Raw genomic sequence first — 15431 nt, forward strand, 5'->3', positions numbered from 1 at the left:
TTCAGAAACTGATGATCTACTGGGATTTTCATGCACAACCATCTCTAGGGTTTACAGAGAATAGTCCAGAAAAGAGAAAATATACAGTGAGTGGCAGTTCTGTGGGCAAAATGCCTTGTTGATGCCAGAAGTCAGAGGAGAATGGGCAGACTGGTTTGAGCTGATAGAAAGGCAACAGCAACTCAAATAACCTCTTGTTACAAATGAGGAATGCAAAGAAGCACTCCTGTCAGCTAACAACAGGAAACCAAGCCTACAATCGCACAGGCTCACCAAACTGAACAACAGAAGACTGGAAAATGGTAGCCTGGTCTGATGACTCTCGATTTCTGTTGCAACATTCAGATGGTGCGGTCAGAATCTGACGTACACAACATGAAAGCATGGATCCATCCTGCCTTGTATCAGTGATTCAGGCTGGTGGTGTAATAGTGTGGGGGATATTTCTTGGCACACTTAGTACCAACTGAGCATCGTTTAAACACCACAGCCTACCTGAGTATTGTTGCCGACCATGTCCATTCCTTTATGACCACAGTGGCTACTTCCAGCAGGATAACACGCCATGTCACAAAGCTCAGATCACCTCAACCTGGTTTCTTGAACATGACAATGACTACGTTTGCATTGACATCAATAATCTAATTATGTACCTTATTCTGAATAAGACAATATTACGATTAAGGTGTTTACATGAGTTGCTTTTAGAATATTCCTTTCATGTTCCCGTTTTACATGTTATAGTACATAGTTCGATTAATGGCACGTGTCATTACGTCACCACGTGATGCCATCCGACGTCCCCTCCGGAATTTCACGTATAAACATATAGTTCTTCTTCGTTATGATGTTAAGTTATGACAGTTTTGACAGTTTTGGGTGTTTAATTTTTAATTTACTGAAAGCTTCAAGTGCAGTTTTGCACTTGAAGTCATGCAATACAATTGCATTCAAGTCATGCAATACATGCAAACAGACGACGGCGTTGATGAAGCCATTCTTTTGTTTGCCGTCAAACGGTTGACCACTGCCATGTGTGTATCCTGTCACGAAATGTGGCGAAAAGTCCTACACAACGGTAATAATTTGATTAAGGTGTGTACATGTCTTTACTGTACTTCAATAACACGACTAAAATAGGAATACTCCACATGTCTTAATTCGATTAGTGTTTACTTTGATTATGACTTTAGCCGGATTAAGGTAATCAAAAATCTCTGTTTACATGGTAGATTCTTAATCAGAGTATTGTCTTAATCGTATTAAAATCGGAGTATTGTTGTCCATGTAAACATACTGAGTGAGTTCACTATACTCAAATAGCCTCCACACTCACCAGATCCCAATCCAATAGAGCAAATTTGGAATATGGGAGATTTGCATCATGGAAGTGCAGCTGACAAATCTGCAGCAACTGTATGATGCTATCATGTCAATATGGACCGAAATCTCTGAGGAATGTTTCCAGCACCTTGTTGAATATATTATATGAACTATTAAGGCAGTTCTGAAGGCAAAAGAGAGCCAAACCCAGTACTAGCAAAGTGTACCTAACAAAGTGGCCGGTGAGTGTATAATCTTTTATATAATAAAGCTCTTTAATGAACTTACATGTATACATGCACATACAATTATAAAAAAATATGATTTATTTATTATTAAAGTCAAATAATTTCTGTTTCATAATCTGTTACACATGACCCTGAAAGAAAATTCTACACTGAAGCTACACTGAGTTAAAGTGTTAAAATGTGCAATTCATTTTAATTTTTACACACTAGACATAAAAAAAAAAACCTTTCACCCCACTAAAATATTTTGTGCTGACAATTTTTCAGAAATTGAAATGATGGCACTTTGTTTCTCAGGCAGAAAGAGAGACTGTATTGAGCTGTGCTGAGTAAGTGTCATCACTCTGTTTGTGACTCAGGAAATGTATTGTGTTACAACTGCTTCTGGTCTCCCCTACTAGCACAGAAATTTTTTTTGCAAGCTAAAAAGGAAGAAAAATAAGCACACTGCTCAAGAGAACACCTCATCCCACTGAAAATCCATACACAAAGCCCAATAACCAAAATTTAAACACAACACCCACAACAAAATGTGATCTTATCTTCCAATCATTTACGTGATCTTGAACCACTGAACCCATTAGCAAATATTTGTACAGCTCTTTCTCTGTAGTCCAAAATTACAGAATGGTTTTGGGGGGGAAATGGATTTGCCGAACAAACACTTCAGCGTGACTTCCTCTGGCCACAGTTACATTAGCGATTAACCTCTGCATGAACCTTCTCTTTATGCTGCCGCTTAGGTCTGTGTGCGAAATCACAGAAAATAGTCTTCTGCTAGGAAAACCAAGCAAGAAACTTCTACTGTTTGAGTGTCGAAGCCAAAAAGCACTCAAAATGTCACCCTGAGAAAAAAAAGTCCCTGTGGAATAATGCCCTCGCTATAAAAACTGTGAGCGTAAACCTTTGAGTGCTACACTAATTCTGAAAATTGCTGGCACTAACACATAATGTGAAGCAGGCTCTCAAAGCTACACAACTGTGGCCAAACACTAAGTATGTTGTGTAAGACGTCCAAATGCAGAATGAGATGGATTGGCTTATTGAGTGGAGAGCCCACCTGGATGTACTTGTGGATGTGCCAGGAAGCTTGTTTGCCATCGTTGACAGACTCCACGGTAGTGTTGGCCAAGCCGGCGATGTCTCTGCCGGCAAACACCCAGGGTTCACTGGTCTGCATGGTTTCGCTGTTCACCTCAGGTGTCCCCCATCCGTTCAGCTTTACTGGTTCCAGGGCCTTCTTCACTGTTCCAGCACATAATATTAAAGAGATTGTAGTGGTTAGAGTGTATCAAAACTAGACTAAAACAACTTTTTGTACAACAATGTCAGGACACCCTGGGCATTAAAAAAAAAGATGCAAGATACTTAAAGTGTACCTGAATTATACTTGCAATGTTTCCACTTTAGCACAATCAAATATACTTCAGTATATCTTTAGCTGGACTTCAGCACTACTTCCACACAATTAAAGTGCATTAAGTACAAAATTAGCTGTTCCAATTTAGCAGACTTTAAGTATACCAGTTTAGTAAACTAAAAGTACAATTGCAGGGTATTTTTATTAAGTACATAAATATGTAAATGTATTTGTAATATACTTAGCATGAAATAAATGTATTTCAAATACATTTATTTTTCACTAGGGTGATTTCAAGATAACATATCAAGATAATTCGGAATAAAGCTAACACTTTTTTTTCTGTTACCAAATCCGAAGGCTACTGACTCCACAGGTAGTGTTTTTGTATAAAGGTAGTTCTTAAAGAAACTGAATGATTTCAAGTGACCTTTAGACTTAAACAAGCAAATATTTAATCTTTACAATATTATTTCCTAGTAGAACTGGAGAGGGGAAAAAAACTACATTTATAGACATTTATAAATACATTCACTCCATTTATTCATTCACAAACTACCAAACCACTTGCACAGTATTGTGGGATATCATAGGTAGCTCTGTGCTACCTTCAAAAGTCAAGCAGATGACGGCAGTAGACAGGATGTTGCACAAACACTGAATTCAGACTTCTCTTGATGCTTTCCAACCTACACAGACTGAATTTTTTCAGCTTTTAGACACATCCAAGGACTTTTTAATGGATGTGTGTAGTTCCCTTTCAGTCGGTCACTCTCCACGTCACGTCGGTAATGACCGACGAATTGGGATCTCGCTTAGAGAGACCAATCCACTCTGAATGTAAACTAAATGAGCCAATGCACATTGGCATGCGATGATTGCATCCAGCTGCCGCTGATCGCAGTGCGAGTATAACTAGGCAGCAGATGCAACGCATACTCAGCTTTTTCGCTTTGGAGCCGAGCGGTTATATCGTTCTGCTCCTGACTTCTCTGCTACAGAGTGAAGACTCAATGAGTTTCAGCGCGCTCTTGGGAAGCTCTGGTGTTGGCATTATGGCACTTCAGCGGCGATGGTTCTTCCCGTGTCGAGTGGGTTGCACACATCAGGCTGCACTATCCCGTTTGTGTTGCAGGCGGCCATCTCCCCTGTGTGCTTCAGAACACTAAAAGAGCAATCTCTAAAAGAGCATTCACGGGTGGATGTCTTATTAAAGACGCCCTTCCACCCATGCGTTTCTGGATGCGGTCGTTACCTGGCCAGCAAACGCAGCAGCCTCCAGCAAAGCAGCGCCATGGAGCTGGTCGCAGGGCAAGTACCTGGTGACAAGCGGAAGAGCAAGAGGCCCTGAGACGGGTGACCCAGAGATGGAGGGAGCTGCACTTCGGGAGATGGTGAACGCACCACTCCCTCCCCCGGAGGAGGGCCGGGCGGAGAATCTTTTGTTTCTTTTTTCCCCAGTGGTACACAAAACCTCGATAAAAGAGCAGTTTCTTCTATCTCTGGGTCCCGAGAGGGGATGGGGAGTTGTGGACGGGCCAGTCTCGGATCACACTCACCCTCCTCTCTCACCAGTGAGCAGCTGTGGGAGGTTCGAGAGTGCGATCAAACGTGCTACTCACGCACCCTCTGCCCGAACGCAGGTAAGTGTTGCACACCCGCAGACCCCACTTCGGACCGGCTACAAGACGCACGGGCCGGGTCCCTGCATTCCTCTTCGCTGCCCCACTGCGGGTACATCGGTGGTTCCTTTGGTGCCACTTGTACGGTATCTGGGAGCATGGCTAGTGGTCCCCAGTCCATCTCGCTGGCTCCTTCAGACCATCAGACTCAGCTATTCAGTTCGCCGGCATCCTCCCAAGTTCAGGGAGCACTTCACTTCAGTGAAGGCTGCAGATGCCCCTGTATTGCGTGCAGAGATCGCAGTCCTACTGGTGAAGGATGTGATAGAGCCGGTCCCTCCAGCCGATATGAAGACAGGGTTTTACAGCCCTTACTTCATTGTACCCAAGAAAGGCGGTGGGTTATTACCAGTCTTGGATCTGTGCATTTTGAACCAGGCCCTTCACAAGCTACCATTCAAGATGCTCACACAGAAGCGCATCTTCGGGTGCATCCGTCCCCAAGATTGGTTTGCAGCGATCGACCTGAAAGACACATACTTTCATGTTTCGATCCTTCTGGGCCACAGGCCATTCCTGCGGTTCACGTTCGAAGGACGAGCATATCAGTACAAGGTCCAGCCCGAAGGGGGGTCCCTGTCGCCCCGTGTCTTCACGAAAGTTGCGGAGGCAGCCCTTGTTCCCCTGAGAGAGCGGGGCATTCGCATTCTCAACTACCTCGATGACTGGCTCATACTAGCTCAGTCTCAGGATCAGTTGTGCGAACACAGGGACTTGGTGCTCTCGCACCTCAACCAGTTGGGCCTTCAGGATCTCTTTTCTCGGTATGGAGTTGGATTCGGTCAAACAGACAGCACGCCTCATGCAGGAACGTGCTCTGTCGGTGTTGAACTGCCTGAATATGTTCAAGAGCAGCACAGTCGTCCCACTGAAACAGTTTCAGAGGCTCCTGGGGCATATGGCAGCAGCAGTCACGCCGCTGGGGCTGCTTCATATGAGACCGCTTCAACACTGGCTTCATGGCCGAGTCCTGAGGTGGGTGTGACAACGCAGCACTTACCGGGTCCAAGTCACACCGGTCTGCTGCCAAACCTTCACCCTGTGGTCAGACCTTGCATTTCTCCGGGCAGGAGTGCCCCTGGAACAGGTCTCCAGGCATGCTGTGGTTTACACGGATGCCTCTACCACCGGCTGGGGGGCCACGTACGATGGGCATGCAGTGTTGGGGGTTTGGACGGACCCCCAACTGCACTGGTACATCAACTGCCTAGAGTTGTTAGCAGTACGCCTTGCCTTGAACCGTCTCAAAGGGCGCTTATGAGGCAAGCACGTGCAGGTCCGCACGGTCAACTCTGCGACCGGTGCATACATCAACCGACAAGGCGTGGTCTACGGCTCCTGCCGCATGTCGCAACTTGCCCGCCACCTCCTCCTCTGGAGTCAGAAGCATCTGAGGTCGCTTCGTGCCATTCACATTCCGGGTCTGACAGGCAACGAGCTGTCACGAGCTGCACTCCCCGGGTGAATGGAGACTCCATCCCCAGATGGTCCAGCTGATTTGGAGATGTTTCGGAGCCGCTCAGGTAAACCTGTTTGCCTCTCCAGAGACTTCATACTGATAGTTGTTTTACTCCCTGATCGAGGGAACACTCGGCATGGACGCACTGGAACACAGCTGGCCACGGGGCCTGCGCAAGTATGCATTTCCCCCAGTGAGCCTTCTCGCACAGACGCTGTGCAGGGTCAGGGAGGACAAGGAGCAGGTCCTGCACATAGCACCTTACTGGCCCACCCGGACCTGGTTCCCGGAACTGATGCTCCTCGTGAGAGCCCCTCCTTGGCAGATTCCTCTGAGGAAGGATCTACTGACTCAGAGACGGGGCACCCTATGGATCCCGCATCCAGACCTCTGGAAACTCTTGAGCCTTTGAAGTCAGTTGAGCGGAAGTTTCTATCAATGAAGACGCTGCTCCTGAAGCACTGAGAGGCCCCGGTTTAGTGTCGGCTTGCTAAAACCGCTCCAGAGAGTCCGTACTGTAGACCCTGTTGAGCTCCTCCATCCCCTCGGCAGCCAGACGTGGTGGAACATCCTGCGCCAGGCCCTCACTCGATGAATCCGTGAGAACCGGTAGAGGGCTGGGTTCCATATATAGAGACCTAAGTGGATCCCATATGTGTAAATCCACGGTATAGCCTCGGAGCCCGTGTTTCCCCGGCAGACTTTCTGCCATTTTCCAAGCGAGTTACAATCACCTCCAATCTTCCATATGCACCTAAACGGTTGTTCATATGTGTAAGTGCTTCCGAAACCTCCTTCGGGAAGAATGGGGCTTCCGCAACGTTCCTGCTCCAAGTGGAACGGGTACGTTTTCCCAGTGTTATCCAATCTTACTGAGTGGGTAGTGCTACGACAACAGTGACTGGTCTTCTTGATGCGAGCCCCGGCCTACACCAAAAAGGGGCACAGGAGGCTCGCACAGGACACTGGAAGGTGTCCCTAACAACGCGATTCAGACTTTGATTGGACAAAAATCTGTAAATAAGAAATCAGTAATTTGGTCTGTTTTCCCACATAATAAATCTATACTCTAGCACTTTCATGTCTTCAAATCTGAAGCTGCATTCGTTTACACTGCAAGGCTTAATGCACAGATCTGATAGATCTGATCTATACATTTTTTTGTATCACCTGTTTACCTTACACTTAAGACACGACTCAAATCCGATATATCCGATATCTGTTATACTGAGTTTATAAATCCATACTAGAATAATTCCACTGTGATCACTTTTAATGGCATGGTTGACCTTCGTGTTTTGAACAGCACAAAAATAATTAATATAATTTACGTCGGATGGCTCTCTGACTTTAATTCACATCAGATGTGATTATGCTGCTTATACAATGATCATTTGCCATCATGGACAAATTAAAACTGTCACTGATGTTTGCAGTGCAAATTTGACTGAACGGGTAAAATAAATGTAATTGTTATGGGTTATTTTACCTACATCTTGATGGCTTGGAATTCCAATAAGAATGGTATTTACGTGTTTAGATGTAGATATAGTATCTGTGTGTATATGATTTAAAACCACATTTGGAAGCATCTAAAACCGTATGCAAAAAAAGCTGATTTTTAGTTTACACGTGTGCAACAATATCCGATCTGAGTCACATGTGAGTAAAAAAAATTCACGTGAGCAAGTCTAAACACAGCCTAATAGACATATTCAAAGTCACAAAACTTAGATTTAGATTTTATAGGATCTTTAAGTATCCAAATACTTTTGGTGCCACTGAGGACACATAAGTGTTCACTTAGTGACTGCTGGATATTGTTTAAGCTGAAAAATGAAGACATGTCTTTGATGGAGGAAGAAATGACAGTCCCTCTGGATTCTTGCCTGAGACAAGCAGAGGAATGTATAACCCTGACAGCCCTGTTGATGCTTTTGCTGTGGCTGTTATTGTTGAGCATATTTTCCCTTTCCTTTTTTTCGAGACCAATCCCCTGGTCCCTCCCGTCAGCTCTCCTCGCCTGACGCTCCAGTGATCATGAAGACTGCCGGCCTCATCACTTTCAGCAAAAAAAACAAAAACAAAAATATCCTCACACCCTCCTGTTTGTTTCCCTCCTCCCCCCACATGTCTCTGTCTGTCTCATGCACACACGCGCGAGCTGTGGAGTGTGACAAATCTAAGGGACTCCTGAGATCTTCCCCTTAAATGAAATGGCCTCCTCTCAGAATCCAGTAGTAGTCTCCAGAGTACCTTCTCATACAACTGCTCATTGCCAAGCTCCATTAGAAGATGGAATGCACACCGCTGTGTGAAATACAAGCAGGAAGACACTGGCATAAAGAAATGCAACCGCTTACAGGTGACAAAGCCACTTTGAAAGTGAGAATGCAGAATGCATCACTGAAAATGCAAATATATGAATTATTTTATTGTTATGATGCTGAAAGAGTGAAGTGAAAACATCACACTGCTTCAGCAAATGACAGTTTTGTTATTATTTACTCACTTCATATCAAATCTAAATCTCTATACTATTTTTCGTAATTTTAATACTTAAACCTTTTATTTTAGTTGCGAAGGCAACATTTCAAATTTTCGTTAGTTAAATTGATTTAAACTTACATTCTTCATCAAATATTTTTATTTAATTTAATTGTAATATTTATTTCAATTCACTTAAAAATATTTTTTAATAGTTTTAGTTTTGGCTAACGATAAAAACACTGGTCTTGAGTCTTTAAAATTGCACTTTTTGTCTTTCACAAAAGAAAATAACTGCATACAGGATCAGAACAACTTGAGAGGGAGAAAATGATGACAGACTTTTTTGGTGGACTACTGTACTTATTTAACTGTCTCAAAACTGCATTGCTTTGAGGCCTAGGGGCCTGAATACAGACAACATCATGCTTCATGGGGTCCAGCAAAGGGCTCCCACAGTGGTAAAAGTAGCCAGTCAGCTGCTCATCCCACTGGCCAGTGGTGATATAATCACTGACCAGCCTGCCCACCCAAGATTGCAGGGGGAGAATTTCTCACTATCTCAGCTTTTCTCTTCTCTAACACTGCAACGCAACCCTCTTCTGTCGGCTCTGCCGGCCATTGGAGTGGATAAGTAATTCATATCTTGAGAAAAGTGCGGGGAGTGAGTGGCATTTATAAGCTTGCTATCTCTGAGCTTCAAGCCGGTGATGAAACGACTGTCTGCTCAGAGACATTACAGTGTTTAGGATGGATGACAGGTCCGCTAGAGAGCAACAATACTGGGACAACAAAACGCTAAGTAAAGAAAAAAACATCATGAGGAGGTGAAAATAGCTGGGTGAATGTGTGCCGACAAAAAGACACAAAGAAATGCAGCGAGGTACAAAAGTCTGAGGCCACATCTGGGATTTAAAATCTAATTTAAACCTGGAAATAAACTGTTTTAGGATCTAAAAATATAAAACAAATGAACATTAAATATTTAATTCAGTAACTCTTTGATCATTAAAGCAAATCATACAAACCAAATACTAAGACAAATACTAAGACATAAAAACCAAATACTAAGGCATTTTCAAACGGTTAGAGTTAAATTTAGTTAAAGTTACATTCTTCATCAAATATTTTTATTTGATTTAATTTTAATATTTATTTCAATTCACTTAAAAAGATTTTTTAATAGTTTTAGGCTTGGTTAACGATAAAAACACTGGTCTTGAGTTTTTAAAATTGCACTTTTTGTCTCACAAAACAAAATAACAGCATACAGGATCAGAACGACATGAGAGGGAGTTTAAATAAATTTAACTCTAACGGAAATTAGAAATGATGCCTTCGCGATCCCATATGTGTAAATCCACGGTATAGCCTCGGAGCCCGTGTTTCCCCGGCAGACTTTCTGCCATTTTCCAAGCGAGTTACAATCACCTCCAATCTTCCATATGCACCTAAACGGTTGTTCATATGTGTAAGTGCTTCCGAAACCTCCTTCGGGAAGAATGGGGCTTCCGCAACGTTCCTGCTCCAAGTGGAACGGGTACGTTTTCCCAGTGTTATCCAATCTTACTGAGTGGGTAGTGCTACGACAACAATGACTGGCCTTCTTGTTGTGAGTCCCGTTTTTAAAAAAAAATTTGTTAAATGCCTTGCGAGAAAAATGTGGCTGTTGTTTTTCAAATAAATGCCACTTGTTTTTGTTATCAAATGCAATGGCATTCGTACAGCTTATTTTGTTCGCTGACATACATTCTCATTCTATTCAGACTTTGATTGGACAAAAATCTGTAAATAAGAAATCAGTAATTTGGTCTGTTTTCCCACATAATAAATCTATACTCTAGCACTTTCATGTCTTCAAATCTGAAGCTGCATTCGTTTACACTGCAAGGCTTAATGCACAGATCTGATCTTTTGGCCATATACATTTTTTTGTATCACCTGTTTACCTTACACTTAAGACACGACTCAAATCCGATATCTGACTTTACTGTTATACTGAGTTTATAAATCCATACTAGAATAATTCCACTGTGATCACTTTTAATGGCATGGTTGACCTTCGTGTTTTGAACAGCACAAAAATAATTAATATAATTTACGTCGGATGGCTCTCTGACTTTAATTCACATCAGATGTGATTATGCTGCTTATACAATGATCATTTGCCATCATGGACAAATTAAAACTGTCACTGATGTTTGCAGTGCAAATTTGACTGAACGGGTAAAATAAATGTAATTGTTATGGGTTATTTTACCTACATCTTGATGGCTTGGAATTCCAATAAGAATGGTATTTACGTGTTTAGATGTAGATATAGTATCTGTGTGTATATGATTTAAAACCACATTTGGAAGCATCTAAAACCGTATGCAAAAAAAGCTGATTTTTAGTTTACACGTGTGCAACAATATCCGATCTGAGTCACATGTGAGTAAAAAAAATTCACGTGAGCAAGTCTAAACACAGCCTAATAGACATATTCAAAGTCACAAAACTTAGATTTAGATTTTATAGGATCTTTAAGTATCCAAATACTTTTGGTGCCACTGAGGACACATAAGTGTTCACTTAGTGACTGCTGGATATTGTTTAAGCTGAAAAATGAAGACATGTCTTTGATGGAGGAAGAAATGACAGTCCCTCTGGATTCTTGCCTGAGACAAGCAGAGGAATGTATAACCCTGACAGCCCTGTTGATGCTTTTGCTGTGGCTGTTATTGTTGAGCATATTTTCCCTTTCCTTTTTTTCGAGACCAATCCCCTGGTCCCTCCCGTCAGCTCTCCTCGCCTGACGCTCCAGTGATCATGAAGACTGCCGGCCTCATCACTTTCAGCAAAAAAAACAAAAACAAAAATATCCTCACACCCTCCTGTTTGTTTCCCTCCTCCCCCCACATGTCTCTGTCTGTCTCATGCACACACGCGCGAGCTGTGGAGTGTGACAAATCTAAGGGACTCCTGAGATCTTCCCCTTAAATGAAATGGCCTCCTCTCAGAATCCAGTAGTAGTCTCCAGAGTACCTTCTCATACAACTGCTCATTGCCAAGCTCCATTAGAAGATGGAATGCACACCGCTGTGTGAAATACAAGCAGGAAGACACTGGCATAAAGAAATGCAACCGCTTACAGGTGACAAAGCCACTTTGAAAGTGAGAATGCAGAATGCATCACTGAAAATGCAAATATATGAATTATTTTATTGTTATGATGCTGAAAGAGTGAAGTGAAAACATCACACTGCTTCAGCAAATGACAGTTTTGTTATTATTTACTCACTTCATATCAAATCTAAATCTCTATACTATTTTTCGTAATTTTAATACTTAAACCTTTTATTTTAGTTGCGAAGGCAACATTTCAAATTTTCGTTAGTTAAATTGATTTAAACTTACATTCTTCATCAAATATTTTTATTTAATTTAATTGTAATATTTATTTCAATTCACTTAAAAATATTTTTTAATAGTTTTAGTTTTGGCTAACGATAAAAACACTGGTCTTGAGTCTTTAAAATTGCACTTTTTGTCTTTCACAAAAGAAAATAACTGCATACAGGATCAGAACAACTTGAGAGGGAGAAAATGATGACAGACTTTTTTGGTGGACTACTGTACTTATTTAACTGTCTCAAAACTGCATTGCTTTGAGGCCTAGGGGCCTGAATACAGACAACATCATGCTTCATGGGGTCCAGCAAAGGGCTCCCACAGTGGTAAAAGTAGCCAGTCAGCTGCTCATCCCACTGGCCAGTGGTGATATAATCACTGACCAGCCTGCCCACCCAAGATTGCAGGGGGAGAATTTCTCACTATCTCAGCTTTTCTCTTCTCTAACACTGCAACGCAACCCTCTTCTGTCGGCTCTGCCGGCCATTGGAGTGGATAAGTAATTCATATCTTGAGAAAAGTGCGGGGAGTGAGTGGCATTTATAAGCTTGCTATCTCTGAGCTTCAAGCCGGTGATGAAACGACTGTCTGCTCAGAGACATTACAGTGTTTAGGATGGATGACAGGTCCGCTAGAGAGCAACAATACTGGGACAACAAAACGCTAAGTAAAGAAAAAAACATCATGAGGAGGTGAAAATAGCTGGGTGAATGTGTGCCGACAAAAAGACACAAAGAAATGCAGCGAGGTACAAAAGTCTGAGGCCACATCTGGGATTTAAAATCTAATTTAAACCTGGAAATAAACTGTTTTAGGATCTAAAAATATAAAACAAATGAACATTAAATATTTAATTCAGTAACTCTTTGATCATTAAAGCAAATCATACAAACCAAATACTAAGACAAATACTAAGACATAAAAACCAAATACTAAGGCATTTTCAAACGGTTAGAGTTAAATTTAGTTAAAGTTACATTCTTCATCAAATATTTTTATTTGATTTAATTTTAATATTTATTTCAATTCACTTAAAAAGATTTTTTAATAGTTTTAGGCTTGGTTAACGATAAAAACACTGGTCTTGAGTTTTTAAAATTGCACTTTTTGTCTCACAAAACAAAATAACAGCATACAGGATCAGAACGACATGAGAGGGAGTTTAAATAAATTTAACTCTAACGGAAATTAGAAATGATGCCTTCGCAACTAAAATAAAAGGTTGAAGTATTAAAATTATGAAAAATGGTATAGAAATTTAGATTTGATATGAAGTGAATAAATAATAACAAAACTGATATTTTGGTATTTGGTTTGTATGATTTGAGGATATGGTTCTTGTTTTAAGTGTTTAATAGCCTTTTTTTTTTTTTTTTTACAAATTATGTAATAAATATATAAATATGAAAATATATAAAATGCAATAAAAATATATATATTATGATAAAGATTAAACAAAAAGACCTTGGTTGATATATATAGTGAAGGAGCACAGAATATGTGATCCAGACAAAATATGTGAATGTGTGGTTGAGGTTTTTGGCTAATCTGTTGAAATAAGGTTGTATTTGTGATTGTGGATTGATAAAGGATTCCCATAATGAAACGAGGCTCTCGTTTTGAGGGTCTTATCATCTCCTGCCTCTCCCTCAGAGTGATGGTTATCATGCTGTGGCTACTAAAATCTGCTAAGGAAAGATAAGTGGGGCAGTGCTGAATGCTTATTGACGAGAGAACAGTCTGGATTCTGTGATGGCTCGCTGGGGAAATCTTTCACATGGACCACAGGTATGCCAACATGTGCTCCTTTAAACTACATTAGAACCAGTTTTTAACAGGCACAGTGTGCAACACAAAACAATATGTACAGGAATCATTAATTTGGGTACCTTCAAACTACATTGCCCAGGAAACAAATACAGTTAGAGCATGATGAGAAATGTAATTCTTACTACATACAACATATGCAGCTTCAAAAAGGAGTTAAAAAGAATACAAATAAACCCATATAGGCTCATTAATACTAACTACAGCTAGTGTCCTTTCTGAGTCACCAGACTCAACCTTGACCTCACCTTCTGGATCGTTCAACATGGAGCCAAAGGCACTGATGATGAAGTCTGCTTTCAGGTGGACAATTTGCTCCTCATCAACAACCCAGGTCCCATCATCCTGCTGCTCTGTGCGACAAAAACGCAGGCCTACAACACGCCCATCTTTCTTGATTACCTCATGAGGGGACAGGAAGGGCAGGAACTCACACTTTTCCTCTTTGGCCACCTCCATCTTAAAAACAGAAATCAAAAGAGAAGCATGTGATCCTAATTGTTAAGGCAGCATCAGCTGTACCATTTATTTGGAGACCCAAATCTTCCCAGTAAAAATCTCCTAAAAGTTTCTACAAAGCCAAGTTTCAAATCCCAGAAAGCATTTTTTGTATCTTCTACTAATAACCCTCCAGCTTATCCTACTCCTTCCACTGTATCTCCTTATAACCTTTCCAGTGCATTGCTTCTTTCCCCTTAAGAATCTCCAATACAACACTCCAGTATAAACCATTGACCAGGTTCACAAGCACAAGAATCCAAAAAGCCTCTCACATGCACTTTTAACCTAATCTTCAATCCTTTTTTACTCTATCTTACATTATTTTTCATCACCTCTACCATCACCTGACCTTCCTAACTTCAGGTCCTCTTCACATCGATTTGTATTCATGGACATCTGACAGGTTATAGGAATCTTTACTGCCCTTTCTCAACAGTGAAGAGCAGTATTTCTCAACTGGTAGGTAGTGACCCCAAAATGGGTGACAAGTCTGTTCTGATAGAATCATGGATGGAAGGGTTAAAATAAAATAAAATAAAAATGTCCATTGTGAAGCAAGACAATTGTAGAACCACACTGTAGAAATTCGCTGTGTTCAACCATGTCCCAGACTACACCTGTAAGAACAACTTCATTGATGAAAATTGGCTTCGAAATAGCACACTCAAAACAAAAACAGCCCTAATAACAGCGATTGAATTACAGGGTCTGCACTCACATTTTTTTTTTCATCGTACCTTCACAAAAGAACCCACTATATATAATGGGAAGGACCTTCATCTCCAAACCCACTGGATTTCCACAGGGTTCAGTACTCAGACCAGTTCTGTTCTTCCTTTACACCTCTCATGGTTTCATCTATCATTCTCATTAAGCTGATAATCAATTAATTCTCACTTTCCCACCCTCTGACAACCACGTTTCTCACAAATGCCTGGCTAGCATTTCCACCTAGATAAACAGCTGTCTTCTGAAGCTAAATTTATCAAAAAACAAGCTTCTGTGTATCCCATCTAAAATCCACCCTTGCCAAGACCTTGTCATTTCAATAAACAACTCCACCATCTCACCCACACAGAAAGCAAAGAACCCTGATGCCGCACTGGACAACAACCTGTCATTTGCACCACATAAACTAACCACAGTCAAGA

At 41.4% G+C, this 15431-nt stretch overlaps 1 protein-coding gene across 1 annotated transcript in view; it reads right to left on the reverse strand.

Annotated features, from left to right (window-relative positions):
- LOC107700576 (dihydropyrimidine dehydrogenase [NADP(+)]) overlaps positions 1-15431 on the reverse strand; it is a 174782-nt gene that overhangs the window by 98992 nt on the left and 60359 nt on the right. Inside the window, 2 exon segments of the mRNA XM_016502294.1 lie at positions 2632-2816; positions 14028-14238. Of these exon segments, the coding sequence (XP_016357780.1) occupies positions 2632-2816; positions 14028-14238 (396 nt within the window).

The sequence above is a fragment of the Sinocyclocheilus anshuiensis genome, unplaced genomic scaffold (genome assembly GCF_001515605.1).
Source record: "Sinocyclocheilus anshuiensis isolate Anshui unplaced genomic scaffold, SAMN03320099.WGS_v1.1 scaffold718, whole genome shotgun sequence".
NCBI classification, from domain to species: domain Eukaryota; kingdom Metazoa; phylum Chordata; class Actinopteri; order Cypriniformes; family Cyprinidae; genus Sinocyclocheilus; species Sinocyclocheilus anshuiensis.